The sequence below is a fragment of the Rhipicephalus microplus genome, chromosome 3 (genome assembly GCF_043290135.1).
Source record: "Rhipicephalus microplus isolate Deutch F79 chromosome 3, USDA_Rmic, whole genome shotgun sequence".
Taxonomy (NCBI): domain Eukaryota; kingdom Metazoa; phylum Arthropoda; class Arachnida; order Ixodida; family Ixodidae; genus Rhipicephalus; species Rhipicephalus microplus.
In genome coordinates, this window is record NC_134702.1 from 170,990,277 (window position 1) to 171,003,817 (window position 13,541).

General features: G+C 47.4%; 1 protein-coding gene and 1 non-coding gene across 3 annotated transcripts in view; one reads left to right on the forward strand and one right to left on the reverse strand.

Annotated features, from left to right (window-relative positions):
• Nucleotides 1-13,541, reverse strand: part of LOC119167534 (uncharacterized) — a 66,993-nt gene that overhangs the window by 22,645 nt on the left and 30,807 nt on the right. Inside the window, exon 1 of one of the 2 annotated variants that reach the window (XM_075890513.1) lies at nucleotides 5,593-5,903. The exons of the other annotated variant lie outside the window; for it this stretch is intronic. Within the exon in view, the coding sequence (XP_075746628.1) occupies nucleotides 5,593-5,646 (54 nt within the window). The 5' untranslated portion in view covers nucleotides 5,647-5,903. Of the gene's footprint in view, nucleotides 1-5,592; nucleotides 5,904-13,541 lie in introns of those variants that run through there. 2 annotated transcript variants of the gene reach the window in all.
• Nucleotides 6,195-6,320, forward strand: LOC119168794 (U5 spliceosomal RNA). Its single transcript, XR_005109484.2, has one exon. It is a non-coding gene; the product is annotated as a U5 spliceosomal RNA (small nuclear RNA).

The window sequence follows — 13,541 nt, forward strand, 5'->3', positions numbered from 1 at the left end:
GTACATACGGGATTCAGACAACATGGAACAACGCTTGTTTTGAGCAAAATCAAAGACTCCCGCGTAGCGTGTAAGTATCTCCTCAAGGACATTCTGCTCGGAAGAAGGCAACGACTTATTGATCATACGCTTAATCTCGGCTGAGTAGTTGGGCGCAGTCTGACTCATGGCTGGAGACTCCGAGACCATTCTGACGTCAATTGTGGCCTGCTCCTTGAACGTTCCCAGTTTGAATCCGGCTAGTAGAACAACAGGCTCTGAGGCTGCGTTGAGCGCCCACAAGCAAGCATGTCCGTCGATGGCTGTAAGGACAGACCGTGGGACCAGCACATTCTTCTTGATGGCGTTTGCATGATCAGGCTCCACAAGTCCAGTGCAGGGTCCTGAGCGGACATGAGAAGAGCATACGGGTACAAACACTGCTGTCCGACCAGGTATCGTAGCATCTTCAGACAACGAAAGAGCATCGATGGACAGAGTCGCAAAATCGTCAATTATTGCAGGGGGCAACGTACTTTGTAGAAGAATCTCTCCAGTTCCACAATCAAGCGTAGCGCCGCATTCATGAAGCAGCTCTATCTCTAAAATGACGTCTATGAGGTGCGCGAGCCAGCACAGTGAATTCAACTCGGAAATTTTGTCCACCAATCGTGAGTACAACTGAACAAATACCAACAGGACTTAACGCTTCGCCTCCAACTCCACGAAAAGTTTCTTTACGATTCCACGCGAACATAACTTTGTGACCCAAGAAACGATGTTTGGAACGAAGGCTCATAACCGAAACAGCAGTACCAGTGTTACAAGAGCAAGAGTATCTACACCGTCTATACACACACGCACTTTGTTCATCAACATCACAGCAGAAGGAAAACTGACAGTCTCGCGACCGCACCTCCATCGGTCACACCAGTTAGTTTCCCAGCTGATGCGGGGAAGGTGACCAACGACGCGGAGATGGCGACCGGCGGGACAGTGTCGGAGGCGGCGTCAGGCTTCGCTCAGAGGCGGGGGACTCACTGCGAAATTCGTTAGGCCATTGCTGTTGGGGACGGTGGTCGGCCGGGTGAGAGGTCCAGGTTTTGTGCATACGAGGCGGGTGCGTCGAAAAACGTGGCGGCGCAGGCGTTTCGTACATACAAACCCGATACGTCGAAAAACGTGGCGGTGCAGGTGGCCGTCTGGGACAGAAGCGCGAAATATGCCCTGGGAGACCGCATGTGTAGCAAACGGGGACTTGTCGGCTTACATTAGCAGGAGCAGAGGTGGCAGAACTACGCGGAGACGAGTCGTGCTCCGCAGGAACATTTTGTGATGACGCATAGTAATCTTCTGGTAGAGGCCTGGTTGACGACTGTCGGAGGTCCGCAGCGGCACGTCGAGATGATGACATCCGGTGGTGGCCACGACCAGTCTGGGAAAACGGAAGCCGCGGGGTAAAATCTGCAGTTTCTGTGCGTGGTCGGTTTTCGACGTGGCACTCTCGCATCCAGTAGGGAGGTGGTTCGGGGCACGCGGCGAACGAGCATTGGTGGTGAACGTCACCTGCTTGAAGTCGTACGAGCTCTTCTCGAACTACCCAACGTACGAGGAAGGGAATGTCTTCGCAGGTGGCGACGTCCACACTTGCGACAGTGGGAACATTGTCTAAGCGCCCGAACTTGGGTAGAATTCTCCGGGTCTTCAACACCTCGAATGTGCGACACTGCGACACTGCTGCCTGAAAATCGAAGGAGTGTTCAAGTTTTCTTTTGTTATAAAAAATTGTACACGTCCTCGGCGATGCCTTTTAACAAATGACCGACTTTGTCTTCGTCAGACATATTTGCGTTGACAATCCCGCAAAGCTTTAATACTTCTTCAATGTAGGTTGTGCACGTCTTGCCGGGCAACTGAGCCCTACGTGACAGCATTTGCTCAGCTTTCTTTTTCATGGAACTCCTGCCCCCAAAGCAGGCCTTCAGTTCCTTTACAAATATATCCCAAGTGGGGAGGACATGTTCAAGGTTCTCAAACCAAAGCAAGGCTGTCCCGGCAAGGAAGAATACTACGTTCTCGAGCTTTGCCGGTGCGCCCCATTCGTAATAGCGGCTCACTCTGTCAAAGCGTTTTAGCCAAGCGTCGACGTCTTCGTCAGTTTTACCAGAGAAAATTCGTGGCTCAGGTGCCCAGTAGTCTGGTTGTCGAGGTCGACGGCCCCCTTGTGCCGTGTCGATGGCACTGGTGGACGCAGCAGCGTAGTACGTCAATGGGATTGCTGTGTCGTAGTTCATGCTGATGTTGTCCGGGGGTAGGCCAGCTAAGCATCTGCTTCTTCGAAGAACTTCTGCTGCGGGGTCCGGGATGGCAAGTTACCCAGCACCTCCACCAAAGCTGTTACGGATGTGATGGGTTTATTTACACTGAAAAATGTCAGCGCTCTACCGTCACTGCCGAATCACCATCGCCCAAGAACGTCCGATCTCTTCTTCCTCGCTCTTTCAGTCCGCGTTACAATATTGAGGGCGTATGTTGCTCTTGGTTCGTAGTGTTTCTCTTTTCTTTTGCGATACTGCTTCCTGAAAATCAGTCCGACGGCAGCCTGTACAGCCTGTTCTTTCTTATTTCTAGTGCGATGCAGTTAATGCTTTTTCAGTGTGTGTGTGTTTTTTTGGGGTGGCAGGTGCACTTTTTTTCTTTTAATATTTCTCACAAGCACTATATTTGTTCAGGCCCCATTGTGTTTTCCCGAATATAACACCTCAACGAGAAGGATAATGTATCCTACAAAGTATATGGTTTGATAGTGACCAAATGCACGGTTCACACTGTGTAAACCGAATGTAAAATGATTTTGTAACAAGATTATGCCTGCCCTTCCATGACATAAGTAGAAAACATTGCACGTTCACTTCCTAGAAAGGTTTTAACATGTAGGCATGCCGCCAGAGTTTGCACCGTTGTTATGAAGTGAAATTGTAGCACTTAAATATTTTTTTGTCCTGCTTCGGTTGTAGAATGAGCTTGGTTGTGAAGAGAGCTTCATTATATTCACTGCGGCTCATTTCACCCCCACATAGTTGCAACCGGTCAGTCTTTCTCAGCTCGTCCTCAGCCTCCGTTTTGCTGTGCACTGGCACTTCCTTTGTCAATACGCCTCTAGCAAGCACTTTGCAGAATGTGGCACATTGCGACTCTCAAAACATTACCACCTTCTCGGAGAGTACTTCTGCATTAGTGGTCAACACGGACTTGCTTGCAGTATACGGTGCCGGCATGACCAGGGAAACTGTGTTTTCTCCCGTATACAGCGAACACACTTTCAAGTTAAAATAAAACCGATTCATAAGATCAGATGATGAAGATGCAGATGCTCATGGATATTCTTTGCAGCCTGTATAAACAGCGCCGTCGGTGTGAGCACACGGCCCAGACACCGCATTGTCGGTAAAACAGAATGCTGGCATTAATTTACCTTGCAAAGATTCCGATCGCTTCATGTTCCTTTTACGAACGATCCTCTATCGGGTTGCCTTTTTACTTAGGTAAGATGGCAGATTTCGAAGAAAAGTCAGCACAGCATCGGCGCATGAAATGGGTCTTCCACGAGGTACCGTACTTCCTTTCTATCGATAATATGCACATAGCCCCTCAGCACATAACGCGGTTTGAAATAGAGTTCGCAAACTGCGCTGGTGTTTCTTAGGGGATTGTCCACACCGTGCAGATTCTTCTATCATTCTTTACGCCTGTTTTCATCCTTCGGGACACCAAACAACGACACCTCTGGTGCACTCTTTACGAACATATAGCCTGTTTGGCACCCAGGCGCATAACAGTGGTTTTGCCATTGTCACGGCATGGCTCAGGCACTGAAAAGCATACCGACGTCTAGCGTGATGTGTAAGGCTCAAAGCTGATGGCAAAAACTCGGCGCAAGAATGTCCACAGCAACACAACGTGGCTCGAACTCTGCTGCTTTGCAGAAGTTGACCGGCTCAGCTGCAACGTCGCTCCCAAACTTGTTTCATTGATAACGATGCCAGTGCCACCGTTCGGGTAAACAGAGAAGCACAAACGTGTGCCGTTTGTGGGGCCACCCCTCCGCATACCCTTTGCTGGAGAGTGAGCCCACTGTCCCCTTCTAGTACACCATAGCGGCAGTGTTCTCCAAAGGCGGACTGACTGGCTCATGACATGTTTCTGGGGTGGGCGCCAGTTAGTGCAGGCTTGTGTGCATCCGCATTTGCAGTGGGAATGCCACAACCTTCTAAAGTTGTATCTAACTATAGACACCCTCAGTGTCTCCTGGGGAGAAAGTTTTTAGCATAAGCTTAACAAGCTAGTCCAAAGTGGAAACAATGCAACTGGAATAAGTTGGCAGACACATCCATGGGCTCATGGTTAAGGGCGACCTACGCACCGTAAATGCAGGTCAACCAGTGTCTGGTGCTGTGCTCAAACACACCCATGCAAATACTCCACTGCCTTCATCTTGCAAAGGTCCTCAACACAGCGCTGTAGGATTAAGAAATTTTCCCCTCGCTAACAGCACAGCAGGTAATTCTGGTAAAAAAAGAGCGGACTGATTAGCGAATTGGTGTTTGGACATAAAAACCGTCATGAGTAGCACAATGAGACAGGACCACAGAAAGGAACCAACAAGCTCTGCCGTGCGCACGTCTGTTCTTTTCAGTGGTCCTGTCTTAGTGCGCTACTCTCAATTGTTTTGAAATTTTTTTATATTTCCCGATTATGGCAAAATACTAGTATTTTACTATAATGGCTAAAGTCCTTTCATTGGCAAAACATTTGAAGCAGCGACAAATCTTCTTCTTAAACTAGTAATGTCAGCCAAACTTGGCACTGCTGCTGTTCAAGAACCACGTCGACTTACAGCATGTCCCCTGAGCGAAGTACTTTGCAAGTGCGCAATGCACCCCCCTCTCCCCCACACCCACCGGCTCGCATAATGCACACGCTGCGCCACCAATGCTTCATGCAGGAACTAATTTGTATATTACATGTTTCTTTTTCATTGTTTCTGTGAGAATCTTACCGTATGAAAGTTTATAAATTTGAAAATGAAGTTGGTGCTTCTTGAACAGAGATCTGCTTAGGGAAATTCTCTTGGAGCAGACGAGTTTATAACGTAATCACGCGAAACATATAGGTGTTCTGTGGCGAAACCACTACAGGTGGAGAATCGTGAAGGTACAGCAAATAGGCGCTGGTGCTGCGAGCGGTCGATGCTTAAGACGCTGGGGTGTGTACCTGTCACTTTTGTGCCGCAAGCAAGAGCATCGCGAATTATCCCGTTTCACAGAGTTGAATCATAATACGCTCAAACATTAATCTCTTCGAGAGTGCTGCTGTCGATTCCTGCGATTCGTTTCGTTCGTAAAATAAGACGGACGGCCACACACCTGGCCTCAGTCGAATAGATTCCACCGGAATTCTCTTTGTACACATTAGCAATAAACTTTGGCAGCAGTCACTATTATTAAAATAGTTCAAGTATAGAACAGTGCTTGAAATACCGTACTCCCTTTCGTAGCAGCGATCCACTGAGCAGCATTTTTCTATCTAGGGACGCTGTGAAACGCTACTTACATCGTCTGGTCCGTCAGTGCTCGTACAGTCGTACGCAGAGCGAAAGGCAAGCATGGTGATACAAGGAGATTATCTCACGCCAAACAGAACCATGCCGTTCGGCGTAAACCAACTACACCCATTCGCACACTATGGGCGCCGCCATGTTGATTTCAAAACGAAAGAAAACCAAGACACAAAAAATGATCTCCGGAGAAATCACGCCAAGGCCATGTGTCTGCAAACGGCCAATGACCGCAAATAAGCAGTTTTTTTTTTTTTGCTTGCTTACTTCTTGCTTATTTTACTGTACGCTTGCTCACCGCAAGTAATAAAATTATTCCCAAGTAACCAGAGCGTGTCGGATGAGCGGAACATGATGGACACCACGGAGGAAGGATGGACACCAACGATAATAAAATAAAACAGATGAATAAAACAGATATTGACGTACATTTATTAAGAGAACTGCTCCCATTGCTTCAATAAACACATCCACAATTGTTCGTTTAGATCGATAAAACATACAGGGTTGAATTTCAGCAAATAACATATGTCGAACCTTGACTTTCTCGTGTGGTCGGACACAGTCCCATGCGCCGGCATGGCCACTTTCTCAGTCATCGCTCAGGTCTCTCCTCAATTTCTACGCACTAATCTTTCGCCTTTTACTAAAGATTACCGTGGGGAGGGACACTCCAATGAGCCTATAGGCCAATTTTTGGGAGGCCTTACCCGTTTGGGTGAGGCCTAATTATGAAATCCAAATTTAGAGATACGATCGCTCTTCCACCTCTGCTTGGTGGGCTCCCGGGCCATGGTGCGGATACGACGCACCATGGCCCGCTCCGCTAGAGTTACTTTCGGTCACGGAGGAAGCTTTCAGTACTATATGCTACCTTTAGGTTACCTACCTTAAAGCCTAAAGGTAGTATATACAGAAACCAGGTGTTCTGTGACGGCAGCTCGCAGACGGGTTGCCGATCAGCATCATCGGGTCCTTGACCGCCTGTTTCAAAAGGGTGCGGCCGTAATCGTAATCCTATAACTTTGTTTTCACGCGTGCGAGGACGCGGGCAGACCTGCTGTGCGAAGAAAAGCTGCAGGCGTTAAGTCAGGGAAGGATAGGGGGGAAGGGGTGAATTTTGCCGGTACACTGCAGAGGCGCTATCCTTCCAGCTTTTTTTTTTATACGAGCTCCATTTACTTGTATAAAAAAATGCAGGCCGTAAAAAAAACCTCACTGGATTCGAAAGTCATCGTTTTCTCCTCAGCTGATGTATTGATGCTCCCCGCCACCCTTCGAAAGCTTTTGGCGGTACATACCGTCCGCAATCGGACAACTTTGACCGTTTTACGATATGTGATGACGTTCTAATTATGAGACGTTACGTCACATGACGCCTCAGTGACATCATATTGTTACGACCTCAGTAGGCGTCTGGGAAGTAACCAATTATTTTGGCAACCTGGAACGTCATGCGTTGTGACGTCTATGATGGCGTCATCTCGTGATAATTTTTTGTATCACTCGTCTCCAATGACAGGGGATGCGAGACGCCACTGACGCTGAACGCCCGAGGTTTTAATTTCACGTTTGCTGATAATTTTGAGAAACTATATGGCTGAGAGATCTCAGGTTCTCGCCTTAGTAATAGCTGCAAGCACGCCCACGATAGTGCAGAGCGCCAGCTAGGATTTCGTTGCGGCTTCATTTAATTCTTTAAAATTTTTTCGGCCACCTAGACACCGCCATCATAATCGACGGAGGGTGGGAAGAGACAGGAGTTCATCGCCCTCTTCCCCCACCTCACGCGAAGGAAACTGCCGAACTTCAAATAAAGTTTAATCATTCAGTTCAACAATTCATGCATGACTATGAGATGAGTATTATTAGGTTTTTCTCGCAGATACAGGCGGTGTGCATGGGGTGTTGAAATTATCGTACTTGAGCAAATCCTTGGTGTGATGGTGAGTGTTTCATAAGCGCGTTTTTGCGGTTTCATGAGCTCTTTATATTGGTGAACACGATCCGACGTACATTATAGAATGGATCTGTTTTTACCACGAAGATTTTGCAGTCAATTACGAGCATGATTGCGACGTAGTAATTCAGGGAATCTCTGTAAAACGAAATTGTAGTGCCTCAACGATAAGCTGTTTTTTGAACGCTACATTTCACTGAAGACTGATTTGAGCCGCTTATTTTATAACTATTTAAGTGAAGGAAAATTTTCAAGCCCATTGCAGTTCGAACAGTATTTTCCCATAAATCTCCCGCGAGGCACAGGAAGCAGCCCCCTGACAGAGACACGAACCTCGAATAGTGAGTGTTGCTGCTGCCTGCTTTTTGTCCCATCTATTGTAGTTGCCACAAGCAAAAGTATATCGGCTGCAAACATGAAGAATGTTAGGCTGCAGAAAAAAAAAAAAACGTCTGCATCATAAAAGTAGAAAGCACCTTTGAAATTAGCATGCCTCGTTTACACGGCTTTGATTTGGAAGAACCAGAGTCCTTGAATGGAAGAACCTTATGTTCTGATGATCATTCACTGCTGTGTTCTCCGTCTTGTTATCACCCGTTTTCAAAAGTTTCTACACTGGCGCGCAAGCGGTCCTAGATACGTGCCCGCAGCGAAAAATGGTGCCGCCAGCAGCACGCACCGAAGGCGGGCGAGGAGAATCGAGGAGGGAAGGAGCGCGCAGAGGAGTGTCATTACTTTCCTAGCTTTAAGGGGCATCATGTTCTCCAGATTGAACATACCGTAATTCTAGGGCAGCCCGGAGCACGCTTGTGACGCCACAGAATACCTAGGTGACGCTGTATCCTCTCCACGCGGCAGGCCGCACCATGTCTTTTGATCACCATGTGTCGCGGGATCAAATCCCGGCTGTGGCGGCTGCATTTCCGATGGAGGCGGAAATGTTGTAGGCCCGTGTACTCAGATTTGGGTGCACGTTAAAGAACCCCAGGTGGTCGAAATTTCCGGAGCCCTCCACTACGGCGTCTCTCATAATCATATGGTGGTTTTGGGACGTTAAACCCCACAAATCAATCAATCAATTTATCACCATGTTTTGATCAAGTGGCCGTGACAGTAAGCGGGCAAGTGCATTTCTGCCTCGTGGGGGTGGGGCCGCCTCCTGTCAGCCCACTGAAACCCTGGGCAGTGCCAGAGGCACTGCGCCGTGCTCCCGACCGGGCTGCAGAAATTAGCTGCCTTTCTCCTGTTCTAACCACTACCACCAGTGCCAGCTAAGACGCAGGTGGACGTTGTAGGCAACGGAGATCAAGAGTTTGTTCATAGGGACGGTAAATTCGATAAACGATTTATCTACCAAAATACACCGCAAAAAAATTAGCCATAGGTAGGTTCGGGTAATTTAAAGGCGGTAATCTATGAAGTTTTATCATTTTGTGGTGTACTTTTAGCCGATCTCAAGATGGTTTGATGAATCGAGTGTGACACCACCCACTCTTACTACCACCACCACCTTTTGGGCCTATGCGCACGATAGCGTGGGGAACGATGCTGGGACACAGAAGCCGGGTGCATTTCCTCTTTTTCACCACATTTGTACGCTTATATAACGAGCCGAAAGTTGAAAGTGGCCCTCCCCCATGGAGACAGAAAAGAACAAGTACATGTAACGTACCTCGTGCCCTATAATAATAGAACTTCTTGATGTTAAACTACTAAGATTTAAAAAAAAAAAAACAGGATGCCATATCTTCTTCAGTATATGACTGTGTAAGCTATATGTTGCATTTTCCTTGCTAAGTTAATGTGTATACGTGCGTGTATGTGAAGCTTATGTAAGTAAATGTTTCCAAGCTGACAGCTTAATTATTATCCTCTTTTTTCATGAGTGTAGTGAAAGCACTCCTTGAAATGGGCACCTTGAATTGACAAAATACATTTGTGCCTGGATGTAAAGATGTTAGTTACAGACACAGTAAAACCCCTTCAAATGGTGCAAGATGTTTTTCCGTGGAGGGTTTCGCATGTCACATCCTGTACATCAGCTGCAGATTTTTGCACACTTATTCGACATTGAAAGTATCTGATGTACCATGCAGCTCAGCACCTCATATCTGAACACGTGAAGAATGCCGAACCATTGAAGACGTAAAAAAGTTTATTTGGACTTATATGCGCAATGTGCATCGAGCTTAAGTCTATCCAAAAGCGCTTAAATGCAAGAGCCAGGAGTAAAGCACTCCTCCATCAAACGTGTAAACATTCTGAGGTCTGAAAATAAATATTTATTGCTCGTAAGCACTGACTATATTTGAACACCTTCAAGTGAATATTTTGCCGGACTTAACAAATATCTTGTTCACCACCTAATATGCTTCCTAATCGGCTTGTGCGTGTAGGTGAAAGGCTTGACATTTGCATCAGTCATTTGGTTGGTATGATTGGCGAGGGGAATTCTTTGAATTTTGCGGCTATGAGATCTGCGGATCGTCCGGAGTGGCTGTCATCAACGCCTTTAGTACGAAGGTGGTCCTCGAAAAGGGTAGGCGCAGAGTCGGGAATTTTTCTGATACGGCACGCAGGCACATAGTTTTCCTCGTGGAAGTGTCGGCTGCATACGACAGTCGATGCACAGTTTTCTTTGGTAATGAGGTTGTCTCTCGAAATATTCTTTTGCCATTAAGCACATAGCTCAGCATTGCTTGGGAATCGGGGAAAAGAAATACTGGGTGTTTTCCCTGAATGGGACTTTCAATACGGAACACAGCAATACACCATTTTACAGCTCATACATATCGATGTAAGTACTGTGCATACTGAAGGTTGTACGACTGTTTTCTTGAGCTGAGAAATCACTGCATACAAGGGGCGTACCGAGGGGGTGGCACACCGAGCACGTGCCCCCCCCCCCCTAAATTTTTTTCCCGCCATGACGTTGAGAGCGAAGAATGGCCATTTTAAGGGTGTGCCCCTCCCGAAATTCAGGTGGTACCCCCCCCCCTCAAAAAAATTTGTGGCTGCGCATCTGCAGCAGACTGCACACTGAAAAAGTGTTGAATAAAATCCAGAATAGAGCAATTAAGCCACACCAGAGACAAAGGGAAACTTACAACAACTTGCTTGTAACACTATAAGACACAAATGAATTCATACAGATTCGTTAGAAAAGCTGCTTACTTGCCGAAATGCTGTAATATTGTCAGTTTCACTTTCTAAACATGTTAATATTCTTCTATGAATTCGAAGGATAGTGCTGAACTCATTTTCACTAGAGAGTTTTACTTCCACGGCATGCGGCTTGCGAGCGTAAGCAGCTGCATTCTTCACATTATTCATGGATGTGGCTTGCAGAACAAAAGAACGCCAAAGAGCTTGCGATCCCCGGAGTGAGTGAGTGAAACAACTTTATTTGGTCCACAATAGACGCGAGTAAACTCAGCGTCACCTGGCTAGGCCCACTCGGGGACCATCAGGTTAAACCTGACGGCCCTCGCGCGGGCCCTCTGGACGGCCAGGATTTGAGAGGTCTGGTCCTGGGCCTTGATGAGTCGCTTCATTTCCTCTTGGGTGAAAGGGGGACCGGCAGAGGCGCAGCCCCACAGTACATGTTCGAAGTCCGCATAACCACCACACAGGGGGCAGTCCGGGCTTGGAAACCGTTCAGGGTACATTGTGTGCAGTGCCGCAGGGCTCGGGTAAGTGTTAGTTTGTAGCAGTCGGAGAGTAACAGCTTGGGCCCTGCATAGCGAGGAGTGTGGTAGAGGCAGCAGTCTTCTTGACAGATAGTGGTGCTTGCATATCTCGTTGTACGAGCAGAGAGGCTCAGGTCGCCCAGGAGATGACGCGTTACCCGGCACACGGTCAGTCAAACCTCGTGCAGCCGAGTGCGCCTCCTCGTTGGGATTGAGCGAGGCACCCTCAATGGTTCCAAGATGCGCAGGAAACCAGACCAATGAGTGATTTTTGAGGTCTTTGACTTTTTGAATAATCTGTAGGACCTGGGGAGCCACCATGCCCATCTGGAAGGCCTTGATAGCGGCCTTGGAGTCTGAATAAATTGTGTCATGTACACCGTCCGTCAATGCAAGAGCAATGGCAACCTGCTCTGCAACGCTGGAACTAGAAGTGCGGATGGTAGCGCAGCTGATGACTCTGCAATCACAGTCGACGACCACTGAGGAGAAGGCTTCTTCTTGAATGTACGAAGCAGCATCGACGAAGCAGGCTCGATCTTTGTCCAAGCGGGCACTGGCGAGCAGAGATTTACCCCTGGCTCGTCTTCGTGCTTCGTTGTAGGTTGGATGCATATTGCGCGGCATCCGCGCAATCTGGATCTTGGATCTTACGTCGCTGGGCAGCTTCACAGCGTCAGGACCGACAACCGTGGGGTTTCGTCCCAGCATGCCGAGTATGGCTCTACCCGCTGGGGTGCCAGACAGTCTGACAAACTGTGCAAACTCTTGGGCTTCGACAATTTCTTCGAACGTGTTGTGGATTCCCAACTTCATGCGATCCCCGGAATTAATATTTCCAGCTGGTGTTAAGACCTTGACAATGCGCCCCACCACACTCAGGGTGTGCCATTCGAGGGGGTTATTCAGCTGCAAGAGTCCTCTTGATTGATTGATTTGTGGGGTTTAACGTCCCAAAACCACCATTTGATTATGAGAGACGCCGTAGTGGAGGGCTCCGGAAATTTTGACCACCTGGGGTTCTTTAACGTGCACCCAAATCTGAGTACACGGGCCTACAACATTTCCGCCTCCATCGGAAATGCAGCCGGGAATCGAACCCGCGACCTGCGGGTCAGCAGCCGAGTGCAAGAGTCCTCTTTTTGTTTTACTTTTTCTTATATACGCAGTTATTTTAAACATTAGAGATACAACTCATGTACGTGTTTCAAAGAGTTGTCAAGTTGCAGAACGCAGCTTTTAGCCCTGAAAACCACTCCTTATGTATTTGAAAAAATAAAAAAAAACAGAAAGTAGTTAGCAAAGGAAGAATGTGCTCGTCATTTCTGTAAGCGACCTCTCTTAAAGGGGCCCTGCAACACTTTTTGAGCATGGTCAGAAAATGCTGCCGATCTGTAGTAGAGGTTCCCGACAACACGCGAGTTAAATATTAGAGCGCAGCACGCGGCCTGGAATTCACAATAAATTATCCAAGTCAGTTAAAATTGCTTTCTCTTCTCTCGAGAAATCACGGAAGAAGCTCAAAAATTACTCGTAAAAAGCCCATCTATCAACCATTGACTGATTTTAACATGGCGCGCTCGGTCGTTACAGAGATCACCGCGACTTGTCCACACGTGCGCGCGCGATCACACTGAAAAAGCAGCACATTCGAAAAAAAAAAAAAAAAGAAAGAAAGAGCGATAGCCGCTGTTTGTTAATTGTTTTTTTTTCTTGGGGGAGATCAAAGTCTCATTAAGGAGATAATTATCAGCCTTGATGAAGCAGGAGGCAAGTTGGAGATAATGAAAACTTGGAGATATATATTGTTGCGAAATATACACAGATATTTACAGCTTGCCGAAGCACACTGACAACAACATAGATGTAAACAGCGTCTTACCGTTCTACTTAACTCTTTCAAGTTAGAACCTAGAACACCGTTACTACGTACAAAGAGCCCCGTCTCACTGATCAACCACTGAAGGGTTACGGCCCAGACAAAAGTTGCGTCATACGGAGTCTTATGATCTTTCAGCCAAGTGATTGCAGCCTAGACTGAAAGAAAGCGAATTTCATCCAGTATTTGTTCCCTTGTGGTAAACAATTTAAAAAAAAGGGGAGGCAACCACTGCTGGTCCGCCTCAACATTCTGTTAGCCAGTCTGCTTACCGCCAACTTAAGCCACTGCTTTTAGGGCTGACCTAATCTCAATACCAGTGTTTTAACAGTTTCGGCAGGCCTTGGCGCTCTTTCTCATCATGGCTCTCTCCCTCTTCTTCAGAGGCTGCCAACGATTTCTCGCTGCGCAGAATTA